Raw genomic sequence first — 14,493 nt, forward strand, 5'->3', positions numbered from 1 at the left:
GGGTGAACAACACAAATTGCTGATTATTTACAGCCAGGGTGGGAAAGGCAAAGGCAAAATGCCAGTCACACAAAATGCAGTAGGGAACTAAAGTGTGCAAGGCCACAGCCAAAGGAACTTACCAGGTATCTCAGGCTGCCAGCACCCGTCCATCCCTGCCCTACATGTCACTTACCCGCTTGGCCAGGAGGTAAGTAAACATCCTGTGGTAAACATCAGTGAAACACAGCAAAACTCCTGCTCACTCAACACCAAAAGCATGAAAAACTAAGTGTTGAATAAATGCATGTTATTAGTAGGATGGTTATTCAGGGAATGATGAGGCTAAATATTACAGTACCTCATCATTACCTATGCAAAAAGGAAATCTCCTGTGAGGTCAGTTTCTTTTATAGTTATTTCAAGCATCTAAGCAATTTCAAAAGTTACCTTTATGAGAATTTCACTAATTGCATGTCTTGTGTTTACAATTCTCAGCCAAGGCATGAATTAAAGCTTCAGGTTGGCAAGAACCCAACAAGGAAGGAGCTTCCCGTCAAGGTAACCTGCCTCTCTTACGTCAGCTGTCTTTGTGACTGGGGAATCTTGTGTTTTTCGTAGTAACTTTTAAAATGCTCAATGCCGTTAATTTTGGATTTTTAATACAGTCCAAAACTTAGAGCTCCCAGTGCATACAGTAGTAACATTGCATATAAAGGGGCATTAATTTGATGGTTTGTATTTTAAACAAAAAGGTCTTGATAGGAAATGACAAAGTAATTTCACATGCATATACAGTATAGTGTGTTATAATTCAGGCTAGCAGACTATTATAGGTTGGGGTTAGAGGTGCCCAAGTATTATTAGCAAATGTTCACATTTGTGAGGATCTGAAGCGGTCATGGCGGGGGCAGGCGACCCCACTTCTGGGGTGTCAATATGCAGCAGGGTCAGCCAGCATCCAGCTCCCATGGAAGAGCTTTGCACAAGGGCCCAGGAGTGATATTATTACTCTGCTAGCTACAGAATTCAAGCCCACAACCTTCCAGACAGAAGTACAGATCCCTACCAAGCTGACTTTGCTCCCATTGTGGTGCCAAGTTAGGGGCAATGATTAGGCTTGTATTGGACAGTTCAGTGTAATTTAGGGCTTAGTCATTTGGATCAAATTCATGATTTCATGATTTGCCTTTCATTTACATCTCATGTCCCCACATTTGCATATAACCCCTGTCTGCACCCGATTTCAGCCTTCTCTGAAAATTTACCCTCTGGAGTCTGAAGCCTCTCAGCCACAGTCTGTAAATAAACTTTAAACATACCTTTTTCAGAAAGCTATTTTCAGAAGTTGAAATTGTTAAAACTTTAAAGTGTCACTTTTTTGGTCACGATTGCGGAGAAGGCGAGCCGGGAAGCAGAGCCGTGAATAAGGACAGACGGGGTTTATTACAGGCAGACTGACGGATAAGGACCAGTACATGACAATACAATGACGAATCTGGGGAAGACTGACTGAGACTCGGACTAAATACACAAGACAAGGCAAAAGGAATAGGCAACAGGTGATGAAAATCAGGCAAAAACAGGAGGTAAGGAGGTGGGCGTGGCACACATTAGGATTGGACGGAGCTGGGCGTGACATTTTTTTTGTGGCATATATAATTAATATTGAGATTAGTGCCAACATACCTGTAATAGTTTGCATACTGTCAACGATCCATCAGTCTGGTATGTCATTGTCACAACCATCACTTTGGAAAGTCAGTGTGAATTTCAAAAGCATGTCCACTAACATTTTCCCTGCAGAAGGTGTTATCGGGATGGGTTTTTTTTTCCTGAACACCACTCCAAAGATCCCTTCCCACCAAAGATCAGAAACCTGGGTCCAAGTTCCTGAGCTGTTGAATTGTTGTAGTTCCTAGCCACCTTTGTGTGTTGCTTTCCCACCACACAACGAGAACTGTGACCTTTATGCTAAATAAGCTTTGATGACTCCTAATCACTGTGACTCCTAATGGATGCTGTGCGTTTCAAACAACTTAAATTAAGAACATGAAATCCTGAATGCCGCTGTTCACAAATGCTTGGGATCACCGGGGGGGTAGAGACAGACTATAGGACCGAGGTGGTAGGACTTGTGGCCTGGTGTCAGAAAAACAACCTCACTTTGAACACAGATAAAACCAAGGAGATGATCATCGTCCCAAGGAAAAAGAAGCCGCAGCACACTCCTGTTCATATCTGTGTGAACGAAGTAAAGAGAGTGAAATTCTTTTAAACTTACATCAGTGAGGATCTGACTTGGACTCATAATACGCAACAACTCATCAACCAGGCGCACAAAGGCCTGTACTTCCTGAGGAAGCTGAGGAAATTTGGTATGCCAACCAAAATCCTAACCAATTTCTACAGGGGTACAGTAGAGATTGTCATCACCAGTTCTATCACCCTATGGTATGGCAACCATTCTGTGCAGGAGAGGAAGGCGTGTAATTAAAACTGCACTGTACATTTCTGGAACAACCTTACCCTCTCTGCAGGACATCTATAACAGTAGGGTCATCAAGAGAGCCCACAACATAATTAAAGACAATACACACCCCCAACACATCGTGTTCACACCGCTCCCCTCAGGAAGATGCTACAGGAGCATAAAGTCACGCACCACAAGACTGACGAAAAGCTTTTTCTCTCAGACAATCTTGAACAATTCTAAAAGCTCAAGTTAATCTGGCCCCATATTCATATCCAGCTCTTACTGTATGTCATTTAGCACTGTACACTTTATCAAGTGATTCTGATTCTTATATTTTTATAATTCTGTATATTTATTGCATTTTATATCTTTTTCAAAGGGTGTGCAAGCAAAGTAAGAATTTCATTACATGGTTCTAACATGTACATGTTTTGTACTGTTTATATGACAATAAACTTCTTGATAAAACTTGATGCTTCTCAGCAATGCCTGATAAGCTGAAGTCCGTCTGTATTCTCAATGTGACATAGAGGAACTAAAACAATGGTTAACAATGGAAGGGAAATTTATACCTGGGGAATGGTAGCTGCTGTCACACCTGATAGCTCACCTCGGGTGGCAAAACAGGAACTTGTCTGGTTGTGGCTCTCTGGGCTTTGTGAACACGCCCCTTATTTCCCAGGTTCTCAGCAGCTAACAGCAGTCTATGGTGTTAGTGTTAGATGGCTCACAATTCTTGCCGGTCAGGTTTGGTATAGTACTGTCAGTGCTGCACATCGTCACATTTCTGCTTATGTGTGTCACAGTGCATGCTGGTGTCCTGACCGTAAAGTGGGAGCGGATTAACTGCAATTGCAATTGCAATAAAAGCTGCAACAGCAACCACCTTATATAGGGAATGAGACTTTTTGGACTATATAGGAATGAGTATTTCTGTGTTTGTACCTTATGACACTTTGAAATCTTTATGAAATGTGCAGGAACACACTTCTTTGGAATTTTTGTTTATTGGGTTGAGGGTCTAGATCCTTTAAGGTTTCGAGGTTCAAATCTCACCCCCAGTCTGTGGGTGTGGAATGCATAACACAGTAGGTGACTGACTTAGTATCACTAAATTGTCCATAATATGTGAGTGTGTGCATGCATGTGACCTATGAGACACTGGCTCTGCACTTGGGTGCTTCCCAGTACAGCAGGGACCATCTAAAACAAACACATGCAACAGCTAGCAAGGGAACAAAGGGTAGGCAGGGATTTATATACACAGGCAAGAAGGCCTAGATGAGGGACAGATGTGGGTCAGTAAACAATTGCTCCAGGACTAGGGTCTAAGACATTAGGAGATACAAAGAGCACATGATGTAGATACTAGGTGCAGACAAGATTTTCCAAGGACAAAGAGACTAAAGGAAAGGACCAAACACTAGTACATAAACAGAAGGAAGATATGCAAAAAGAAGCATTCCAATGTACCTGTACTTATGGAAATGACAAATAAAGCATCACATCTTTTCTGGGATGCAGAACCTTGAAACACTTCCACCATTTCATTAAACTATTTAGATAATTAGAACATATAATTAATATAGTTTAAGTTTAATTACAAGATTTTTCAGGGTACTAGGTATAAGGTTGCAGAGAACGTAATTTGAGTGACTATCAGACTTCATTCTCAGGAGGGAACATTAACTCTAGCATAAATTCCAAAGCTTAACCGCGACCTCCAGTCTCCAGGATATTTGAATGAGGGCCAAGAATCATACTTTACTAATACATTCTTTTTTATCTGTAATGAGATGGCAACACTATGAAAAAAGTCTTCCTGCTATAATTCTTACATGACCATCAATTTCTGCACAAAACCACAGAAAGAGTCAGTTTGACAGCTATAAGCCCCTCTTGGGATATCTTTTTGCTAAAGCTTTAATGGTGTTTTATCTGGTTTGTGATTGTGTAGCCCAAATGAGCCAGTAACTCCAAAAGAGGGACCTAGCTGTTGTTACTTTGCATGAGGTAATTAAGCTGAATGACTGCATTGAATTACCAAGTTAATAAATGTGTCAGATCTGGATAGAACATCTAGGATAAATGTACTACAACTGAGCTAAAAGTTCCCCTTTGCCGAGCAGGTGACACCAAAACATGACTCATTATGTTCTGAGCAACTCGTATATTTCTCTACAATTAACCATAATGAACTTGGACAGAGAAAAAGCTTGCTTCTATTTTTATACCTTGTTTAACATTCTTATTCATAATTTATCTGTCTGAGACATATTAGCTCCACAGGGTTCCTACACAATTTCCATTTTACAATTACATACTTTTTCAGACTACAAGTGGGTGGAGACTAGACCTACCGTGTATTTTACTCATGCCCTGGTTCTGGAAAAAAGTTCTGGTTCCTGAAAAAAGTACTGGTGGTGTGAAAGCGCCTCCTGACTTTTACACCCAGGAATTTTTTTTCAGGAACAAGAACCTGGAATTTTTGTTGCGTTCTCATGCAATAATCTGGAAACACCAAAATATGTCAGACATGCACTGTTATATAGTCTTTCCATATTATAGAGGACATTTTCTGTATTTTCATTTATACTTCACTCAACTTTACAATGCTTAACAGGAATTAAAAATCTGCAGTTTATGAAAAAATGGAAAAGTGGTAAAAACCTGTGTTGTGCAAAAACTTTTGACTGGTAGTGTATCTTGGTTCAATACTGCAATGGTGTCATTATTTATGAAGATTGTGAATGCAGTAATGCTTTGCCTTAGTCTGCCAGCCCAATCTCAAACAATATATTCCATCCATCCATACATTGTCCAACCCGCTTATCCTACTAGGTCGCGGGGGGTCCGGAGCCTATCCCGGAAGCAATGGGCACGAGGCAGGGAACAACCCTGGATGGGGGGCCAGCCCATCGCAGGGCACACTCGCACACCATTCACGCACACATGCACACCTAAGGGCAATTTAGCAACGCCAATCAAACAATATATTGCTGATTTTAATTATGCATGTTAAAGTGATTTTGCGATCCACTATGATGGCAGCAACCAATGACTGAAAAAGAAAAAATAGACATTACAGTAAGAGCAAATACAAAAATTTACAATTTATATTGGTAATCAAGGGTATAAGATCTGGAATTCTGTCAGGATTGGTCCCTGCCTTCTCTGAATCTGTCCCTCATTTCCCTAAGTTCCTTGCTCTCCCCTGTTCACCAGCACACGTTGCTGCTCTTGCCTAGTGTGCTTAGTACCAGCCTTGTCTTGGTATTCTCCCATTGTCAATGTGTGTTTCTTGTTTGGCCAACACTGTTTGCTGTTAGATGGTTCCTATGTAAACCCTGCTCTGAAATTCCGTGAGTACTTGGAATTCTCTCATGCTTGTTTCTAGACTTAGTTCTTGTGTTACTTACCAGACCTTAGAATCCTCATGGTCTGTTTTGGCTTCTATGTGTTTTGGTCTTCAAATTAAAATTCTCTGTTTGTAAGCTGTATAGTGGACTGTCATCAATTGTGCCCCGTCATGAAAAATTCATGCATGTATCCACCATTGTTAATAAAATTCCACATGGATTTTTATTGATAATAATAGATATTTGCATCAGTTTTACTGGGTTACAATGGAATAGGGTTACAATGCATGTAAACAGTGCTGTGGAAGCTAGTTTTAAACGGAAGTTTTTCAAGCTACAAGCTAATTATGGTTAAAAATAGCTAAAAGGCAGGTTACTGGTTTAACATATTAGTTAACTACACTACAAGCTACAGAGAAAAAGTAGCTAACTACACCACAGCTATTTCACCCGGTAATACTTCATATTGGACTGTAGGATACTCTTAAAGCAAATTAATTAAAAACATGTGAAACATGACATTAAAAGTAATATGAAAATCTGTACTTTTAAAAATGCAATGTCAAATTTGTCAGGGATCCAGACGGTTCCGGAACGAGAACGTGGCATGGTGCAGGCAGAAAAGGTGGACGACCCACTTGCAGCTTAAAAAACACCAAACAGGGTTTTATTAACTGAACTAAAACACAAGAAAAGACTAACAAAACAAAGACTAACTAGAAAAACAGGGCAGGTAACATCTAACACCGGGAATAATAATCAAGCACACACAACTGAATCGTCACAATCATCAAACATCTACCATCAAACAATGAACCACTGGGTAACTGAACAGAAGCAAGGACTAAAATACTAAGGGGTAACGAGACTAACACAGGACAGGTGAGGCTAATTAACAAAGACCAGGGAAACGGGGCACAGGTGAAACTAATAAACTCAAAGGAACTAAAAACAGGGAAACTAAGAACTAACCAAGGAAACAGAAACTAACACTGGGGAATTACAGACAGGTAAAGACACAAGCAGGGGCACAAGGAACAAAACCAAAAACCAAATACAAAATCACCAGATACAAGAACTAGAAAAACTCAAATGAAACACTAGGGAGCAAAATACAAAAACAGAGGAGGCAGGATTCGAACACGGGATTCGAACAAGGATCACAGGTCAAACAGGTAACAGGGGAGAACAAAGACTAACACGAAGGACGGGATGACCAGCAACACCTGCTGGCCAAACAGGGAAGGGACACAGTGTGGGACAACAGGGGCTGATCATAACAAAATTACAATAAAGTTTTTTAAAAAGTCTTTATTTGTTGTAAACCAATAGTACTTAAGAGCTTTATGAAAATTAGAAGGGTTACAAAAAAAAAAAATGTTTTAATAATCTGAACCTAAGCGCTCCTATGCATTTCAATGAAAGTGTCTAAAATATTGTTTGCTGTGAATTATCAACCATTTAACATCCATCACCAGAGTATTAAAGCATAAGACACCAATCAGAAACAACTGGTAGTTGAAAATACCTGCCCATGTAAAAAGGGAAAAATAATTCAGGTTGCCGTCAACTTACCACGATCGCTTCTGACTGACCGGTTGTAATTGGCCCTTTATTTTATATGCAAAAATTATCATATGTATAGTACACTGTATAATAAAATATCATCTTTAAGTAATATTTTTTGGTGTTTTTAACCTTTTTATTACCATTTTCTTAGTTCATTATTGTTATAACCTTTTTATCACCATTTAAATTGCCAACAGACAAACGGATACAAATACATACTGTGCTATGAGTGTAGCAAACAGTAGCCTGAGCACAAGATGAATGAATGGGCATCTGCCGGGAATGCTCGTGCTGCTGGCAGTCTGGGCGGAAACTGTCATACACTCATGCTCCTGCTGCAGGTCACGGCGCAGTCGCGGCCATAAATCTGCAGTCTGGGTGTGGTTGTAAAGTCAATCACTCCTAAGCTGCATTGGTCGTAAGTCGACAACATCTTGTAGTATTTTTTTTTATGATGTAGTTTGTTGCCATGCTACATCGCTATTTAAAAAAAAAAAAAGTTACTGGAAAAACAAAATGCTTTAAAAGAAGCTGCGCTATTGATAAGTGACTGAGAAAAGTAGTTGAGTTAGTAGTGTTGCTAATTTTAGTTAGCTATTCCCCAGGAGTGCAAATTAATTTCTTTTTAATTTTCAAAACAGCACCAGACAATGAACTGAACTCTCAGCTGGGGGGGGGGGGGACATAAGTAACAGGGGACCTAAAAAGTTTCAATCATAATTGGATTGGTGTGGGTCGCATGCCCAATATGATATGCTTTTATGGGGTCCAAAAACTCTACTCCCCCACTCTGTGCCCAAAATCACTCACACATTTCTGCACCCCCCATCCCCCCAAACTGAAGTTCTCCCTGAAAACCTAAACATAAGAGGCAAAATCCAAACACGATATCATATTAGATGAAAACGAGGGTGTCTGCACTGCCAGATAATGACCACCCCATGGGAAGAGCATTTAGAGGATTCAATCTAACCCTACAATATCAATCAGTCCTTTTTATTTGATATCACCAAAAAGTAGCTTATACCGGCCAAAATAACTATTTATGAACTTCTGTGGTTTTCACATTTTATGATCTCCATATTCCTTCACTTAAAGGAGGAAGAAGTCTTACAGGGTATGGTCAGTAAACTATTTATCATGTGTTCAATTACAACTGTACATACCCCCGGGACTGTGAGTGTGGAAGATGGTAAATACACACCCATTTCCAAGAAGATTAAAGTAATTTTAAAAGTTGGACATTCCCCAGTAGAGAGTCTGACAAATTCTGCTGTCAGACTATAGTACCATCAAAACGAATTCCTTCTGGCATACAATACAGTACATAACAAAATGAAAACTTATTCAGTTTTAATAGACTTCAGACTAACATATATCTCATCAATGATTAGTCATATTTACATACATTTTATACGCAAAGTATTTACATAGATCATCCTTTATCTGAATTATGTTGTAAATTTTATCACAATTTTTAAGGTGCAGATTAAGTATAACATTAAAATTGTGCATTAGCAGCATGGGCAATAAAGAAGGGTGTGTAGGATCAGCAGTGATTCTAACCATTCTGCTGTCCGGTGTGTGGTTTGGACGATGAAGGTGTTTTACTCGTATCAGCCGGTTTCATTTGCGGAGAGGTGGCGGTCACACTGCTGATGGCCGGCACGGCAAGTAGGGACTTAATCTTAGAAACACAGTAGTTGCAGTTGAACATGCTGACAAAAGCTTGCTGAAACTTGTCACCTGCCAGCGTGTATAACGCCAGGTTGAAGAAGGTGTTGAGACCCGCCACAGGCCGAGAGATGATATACATGGCGTGGACCCAGTCTGTGACGGTACAGGACCTCGGCCATATTCTGGTGGCGAGCCGTGCCGTGCGTAAGATGTGGAATGGCATGAAGCACACCACAAAGACGACCAGGATGAGCACGGTGAGCCTACGGGCACGCATCCGATGCAGACTGTGCGTCTCTGGGCCCTTTGACAGGACTTTTACAATCCTGGAGTAGCAGAAGCTGACCACTGCCAAGGGCACTAAATATCCTAGAACAGTCAGTACCCAGGTGTAGTACCAGATTTGCAGCACTGGATCTTGGCTGGCAAAGTCAGGGCAAGTTGTTAAGTTCTTATTTTCCTGCAGCTTGAACATGGTGAACATGGGGAGGATCTCTACGGCGGAGATGACCCATACGATAAGGCAGGCCAAGCTCCCCCACCTCTTCCGGTGAATGTCGACCTTCAGTGGGTAGACCACCACCACATAGCGGAAGATGCTGAGGCAAGTGAGGAAGAGGATGCTGCCATAGAGGTTGAAGTGGAAGCTAAAGCGTACAAATCGGCACATGAATGTCCCCAAGGTCCAGTCTTCATCGATAATGTAGTAATAAGCCAGGAAAGGGAGGCTGAAGACGTAGAGCAGGTCTGCCAAGGCCAGGTTCAGCATGATGAGGTTCCAGCTCTTCCATGGTCGTATCTTCACTGTGTAGATGATGATGGAGGTGACATTCCCCAGGAGGCCCACAGTAAAGATGATTACATACATGGACGGCAGGTAGTATCGTTTCAATAGCATCACCACATTGGGGCACGATCCCAACTCATTACTCTGATTCATGTTGCTAACAGCTAATGAGTGCGGGTGGAAAACAGTAAGCCTAAAGGGGATATCAGACAGGCAGAAATTAAACTTTGATATAAATAGAAGTTTTTAACTTACAGCATTTCCGTTCATTAAGTCTTCAGAGTAAAACCTTGTGTCATTAATATTATATTTTGATGAAAGTACACAGTGTTTACTCACAGTTCAAACTAATCATATAGCTACATCCTTTACTGGGTCAGTTCAAAGTCAGCACGTTTACTAAGGGTATATAAGAGCTCCAACCAAGCCTTGAACCACAACAGTTCCTAGTGAATTGAAATCAATTACATTATAATTTTTTGTGATATAACTGTAATATTCACCACATATAATTTATTCTTGTAAACACATTTTCATGTCATTAGGAAGAATTGCTACTTACATAAATACTGATAGCTGTTACAGAAATATTGGTCACGCTGAATATAACCACACAATCAGATAAGGATATAAGGCATGTAAAAGCACATACCATAAGCTTTGTGAATGAGATGGCTTCTCTTTCCTCTCTACATTTAAATGGTTTGAACATCTTGCTTTTACCATAGTTTTATTATCATATGTGAAGGTTTACTCACCGACACCTGAAATGTCCGCCTGCCGTGTCTTCTGAATATTTCCTGGTTACTACTTTCACCTACTGGAGTTTAACAGCACGTCAATGCCCTCCCACACTGTAACTAATTTCCCTGTTACTCAATTTCCCTGTTCCCTGTAATTTGCAACATAAAATATCTGTTGCCTAGTTAATTGTGTAGTTGTATTAAGCTTCTCCAAGGTGTGTGTCTCCGTTCTAATGGTAAAATAACTTTGCTGTGTGGTGTTCAACCTCTGACCGGGCTGCTAGCTGAAATGCTTTGTCCCACAACTGGACTTGCGCACACAACAATATGCTGATGTAGTTTCCCATGGACTTAATCCATGTAATATTTGTTAACAGTGATTTTGGCTGATTTTAAAAAGTTTTTATCAGAAAAATCTTATTAGTGTTTCCCTATTCATTGTCACTTATTTTCCTCTGTTTCCTGTGCACTGTGTTGAAGACTTACCCTTGGAATACTGAGGAGTACCTCTCCTTACCAGAGCTGTAAGATGTAAAATGTGAGGGAGAAAGAGGAACCCAAAGGTTGGGCAGGTGCACAGGAGACACTATCAGCATTTGTTCTCTCATGCCGGAAGATACTGTCATGTCAGTTTTACAGAGGCTGTATGGGAAATGGCAGCAATGCAAGTTGTATACAAGCTACTCATCCAGTCTGGTCCACTTCTGTTACCAAGCCCAACAAAAACGGCATTGCGATAAGACCGTGTATCTGGCATCAGATCTATTCAGTTCTGTTGAATTTATTTTAATAAATATAGATAATTTAAAGCACCTTTCTCTTTCTGCACTCATTTTGATTAAAAAATCCTCACCAGAACACTGAGATATTTGATGTATTGATGACAGTGTCACACTCTGTGCATCTGTCCTTCCTGTTTGCTCCTTAGCGTGGCATCTCCAGCTTCCATTCCTCCCTGCACCCAGCAGATTGAATACCCTGGGTGCATCAGATCCTGGGACTTAAGGGGTTACTGTGCCACACAGACAAGCCTACCTTCAGGCAGAGGACTTATCTCCCTCCTGCAAGCTCATCAGGAGAGGAGGAGTGATCCTACTTTCTATAGGATCCTTGAAGCAATAGCTCTCTTCTAGTCTGTGGGCAGGTTATAGAAGCTCCCCCAGGACATGGATCACCAGGTAGCTGAGAAGGTCCAGGAGTGATTGAGAGCATGTATCTTGATGTGTCCACTGGCTTCCCACAGCCTGCTGTCAAGGTTTCTGCTGGCTTCCTACAGACTGCCGTGGAGGTGTCATGCTGGCCTGCTGCAGCTCATCGTGGAGGTGCCTGCTGGCTTCATGCAGCTTGCTGCAACCCCTCCTGCCATTTCCGGTTGCAGAAAGAAAAGGTGGAGGAAGCTAGCAGTTCCTGTGGCTGCTGCCCTGCCTGACTCAATGCTTCCAGTGTCCTGTCCTGGAGAGGTTGCCACCGTGCCTCTAGCCCCAGGACCAGGAGAGGTAGCCATTCTGCCTCCAGCACCCAGTCCAGGAGAACACTTGTACAGTCGGAGTAATGCCCCTGCTGACCCTATCTGGCGGAGCATAAGTCTGCCTTTAACAATGTCACAGATGGAGTAAAGCCCCCTGCTGACTGTATCTGGCGGAGCATCAGTCTGCCTTTAACAATGTCACAGATGGAGTAATGCCCCCTGCTGACTGTATCTGGCAGAGCATCAGTCTGCCTTTAACAATGTCACAGATGGAGTAATGCCCCCTGCTGACTGTATCTGATGGAGCATCAGTCTGCCTTTAACAATGTCAGAGATGGAGTAATGCCCCCTGCTGACTGTATCTGATGGAGCATCAGTCTGCCTTTAACAATGTCACAGATGGAGTAATGCCCCCTGCTGACTGTATCTGGTGGAGCATCAATCTGCCTTTAACAATGTCACACATGGAGGTCATATAAAATATAAAGGAAAAAATTAAATGGCAAGTTCGAGAAGAGTCTGGACAAGTTGCCAAGCCCTTTGCTCAGAGAGAAACCACCCAAGCCCCACCCCCCATCCAAATTAGCATTTGTAGGATGGGTGACTGAATGGGTTCCCAGGTCTTCCAAATCTCTCCAAATTTCTTACTTCACAGTAAAACCATACAGATCACTAATGGCCAGATTTGCAAAATGAAAACAACAGCATTCAGTGACAATTTATTCAGGGATTTAGATGTAGATTTTTTTTTCTGATGCATTATTATAAGTTATCATAATAACCGAATTTGTATGTCAGCATGGTTATAATGAAAATATATTGTGAATATCACTGGCTGGACCACCATGCATAATTCCTGGGACCCCGCCCACATTTTTATTTATTTTTTTATTTTACTTCTGTAGCTGTCACGCAACCTTTAACTGTGGTGACGGAAGTTGAAGAATGTGTAATTTGGAACATCAGTAAATGGTCTTCCAACTCAGCTGAGCAGTACAGGCAATATGGCTGGACTGAAATCCATGACGGAGGAGAGGCCCCAGGGCTGTCAACCCATAGGTATTCCTCCTAAACCTTTAGCGGCTTGGGGCAGGTAGGAGGAGCTGCAGGCCTTATTTGGTAACAGTGGAAAGCTTGTAGTGACAAAGCAGCCGCACGCTATAGGAAGATTTAAACACGCGACCACACTGTCATCAAATAAGATGGACGGGGCTTTATTGAAAGTCATGTACTGCAGATCTATAATGGCAATCATGAAAAAACTTGTCAGACCGGGAGATCAGAATGTCAAGTGTAGTTTGTAGTTTGAGCATTGAAAACAAGGACTGTGAGACTGAACAGTACTTTAGTGTGAAGTCCTATAGCCAGTGACCTTGGGAAATAACTACCAGAATGAGGCCTGTTTATACTATAGGACACAATCTCATGCTTTGGGAACAAGGATTTGTAAAGTAATCCTGAGCCACTGTCTTTCATCTGTATTAAGTAACTCTATAACATTGTTCTTTAAGTAGTATAGCCTGCAGGGGCATAGCTCACCTTGGCCCTGAATTTCCTGATTTTGCTGTTTGAAATGCGCTCATCACCTTATTGCTTTTTTCAGCCTCCAGCTTTTTGAAAGATTCAGTAGCTGTGACTAAGAGGCACTTTGACTGATGAGTCTTACTGATATAAAGGAAACATAAATTAAACATAGAGTATGTACACTCACTAGCCACTTTATTAGGTACCTGACGGTGGTGATACTGATTGCAAACCAAGCCATAAAATCCCATGCTTTTACCGCCTTACTGAAATTAAGTATGTACTGTATGAAAATCTTTTAATCCTGCAAAGTGTGAGATAACCAGAAGGTAAGTGAGGCCAAATAATAGGAAAGTAGGGAAGTTCAATGACCAAGAGGTAAGATTAGGAGAAAATGTGGTTAATGTCGTTTATGGTTAGGGATATTATAAATAGGGGGTTAACCCTCTGGAGTCTATGGGTAGGAAACACACTTTCACTGACTGGGGCATGATCACCCATTTTTTTCAAATATCATAAACTTAATTTATGGCAAATACATTATTTCTTATATATTTGTTTTTCCATTACACTTATCTTTATTTTAATGTATATTGCATTTTGCAATGTCTATACTTTGATGTCATATTACAAACTTTACAAAAATCTGACATATTTACAATACATATTAAATATATATATATTATATATATATTATTGTGCTCTATGTTGCCACTGTGTGTGTGTGTGCCCTGTAACTGGGCACTGTGTGTGTGTGCTCTATGTTGCCACTGTGTGTGCACGCGCGCTGTAACAGGGCACTATGTGTCTTTGTGGTCTATGTGGGCACTGTGTGTGTGTGTGAGTGTGTGTGTGCTGTAACAGGGCACTGTGTGTGTGTGTGAGAGTGTGTGTGTGCTGTAACTGGGCAC

At 41.2% G+C, this 14,493-nt stretch overlaps 1 protein-coding gene across 1 annotated transcript; it reads right to left on the reverse strand.

Annotated features, from left to right (window-relative positions):
* Positions 1-8,818: 8,818 nt before the first annotated feature.
* LOC111859685 (2-oxoglutarate receptor 1-like) lies at positions 8,819-12,214 on the reverse strand. Its single transcript, XM_023842615.2, has one exon. It carries the CDS (start codon positions 9,998-10,000, stop codon positions 8,945-8,947), a length of 1,056 nt encoding a protein of 351 aa, XP_023698383.1. The 5' UTR covers positions 10,001-12,214; the 3' UTR covers positions 8,819-8,944.
* Between the last annotated feature and the right edge of the window lie 2,279 nt (positions 12,215-14,493).

The sequence above is a fragment of the Paramormyrops kingsleyae genome, chromosome 1 (assembly GCF_048594095.1).
Source record: "Paramormyrops kingsleyae isolate MSU_618 chromosome 1, PKINGS_0.4, whole genome shotgun sequence".
Lineage (NCBI taxonomy): Eukaryota > Metazoa > Chordata > Actinopteri > Osteoglossiformes > Mormyridae > Paramormyrops > Paramormyrops kingsleyae.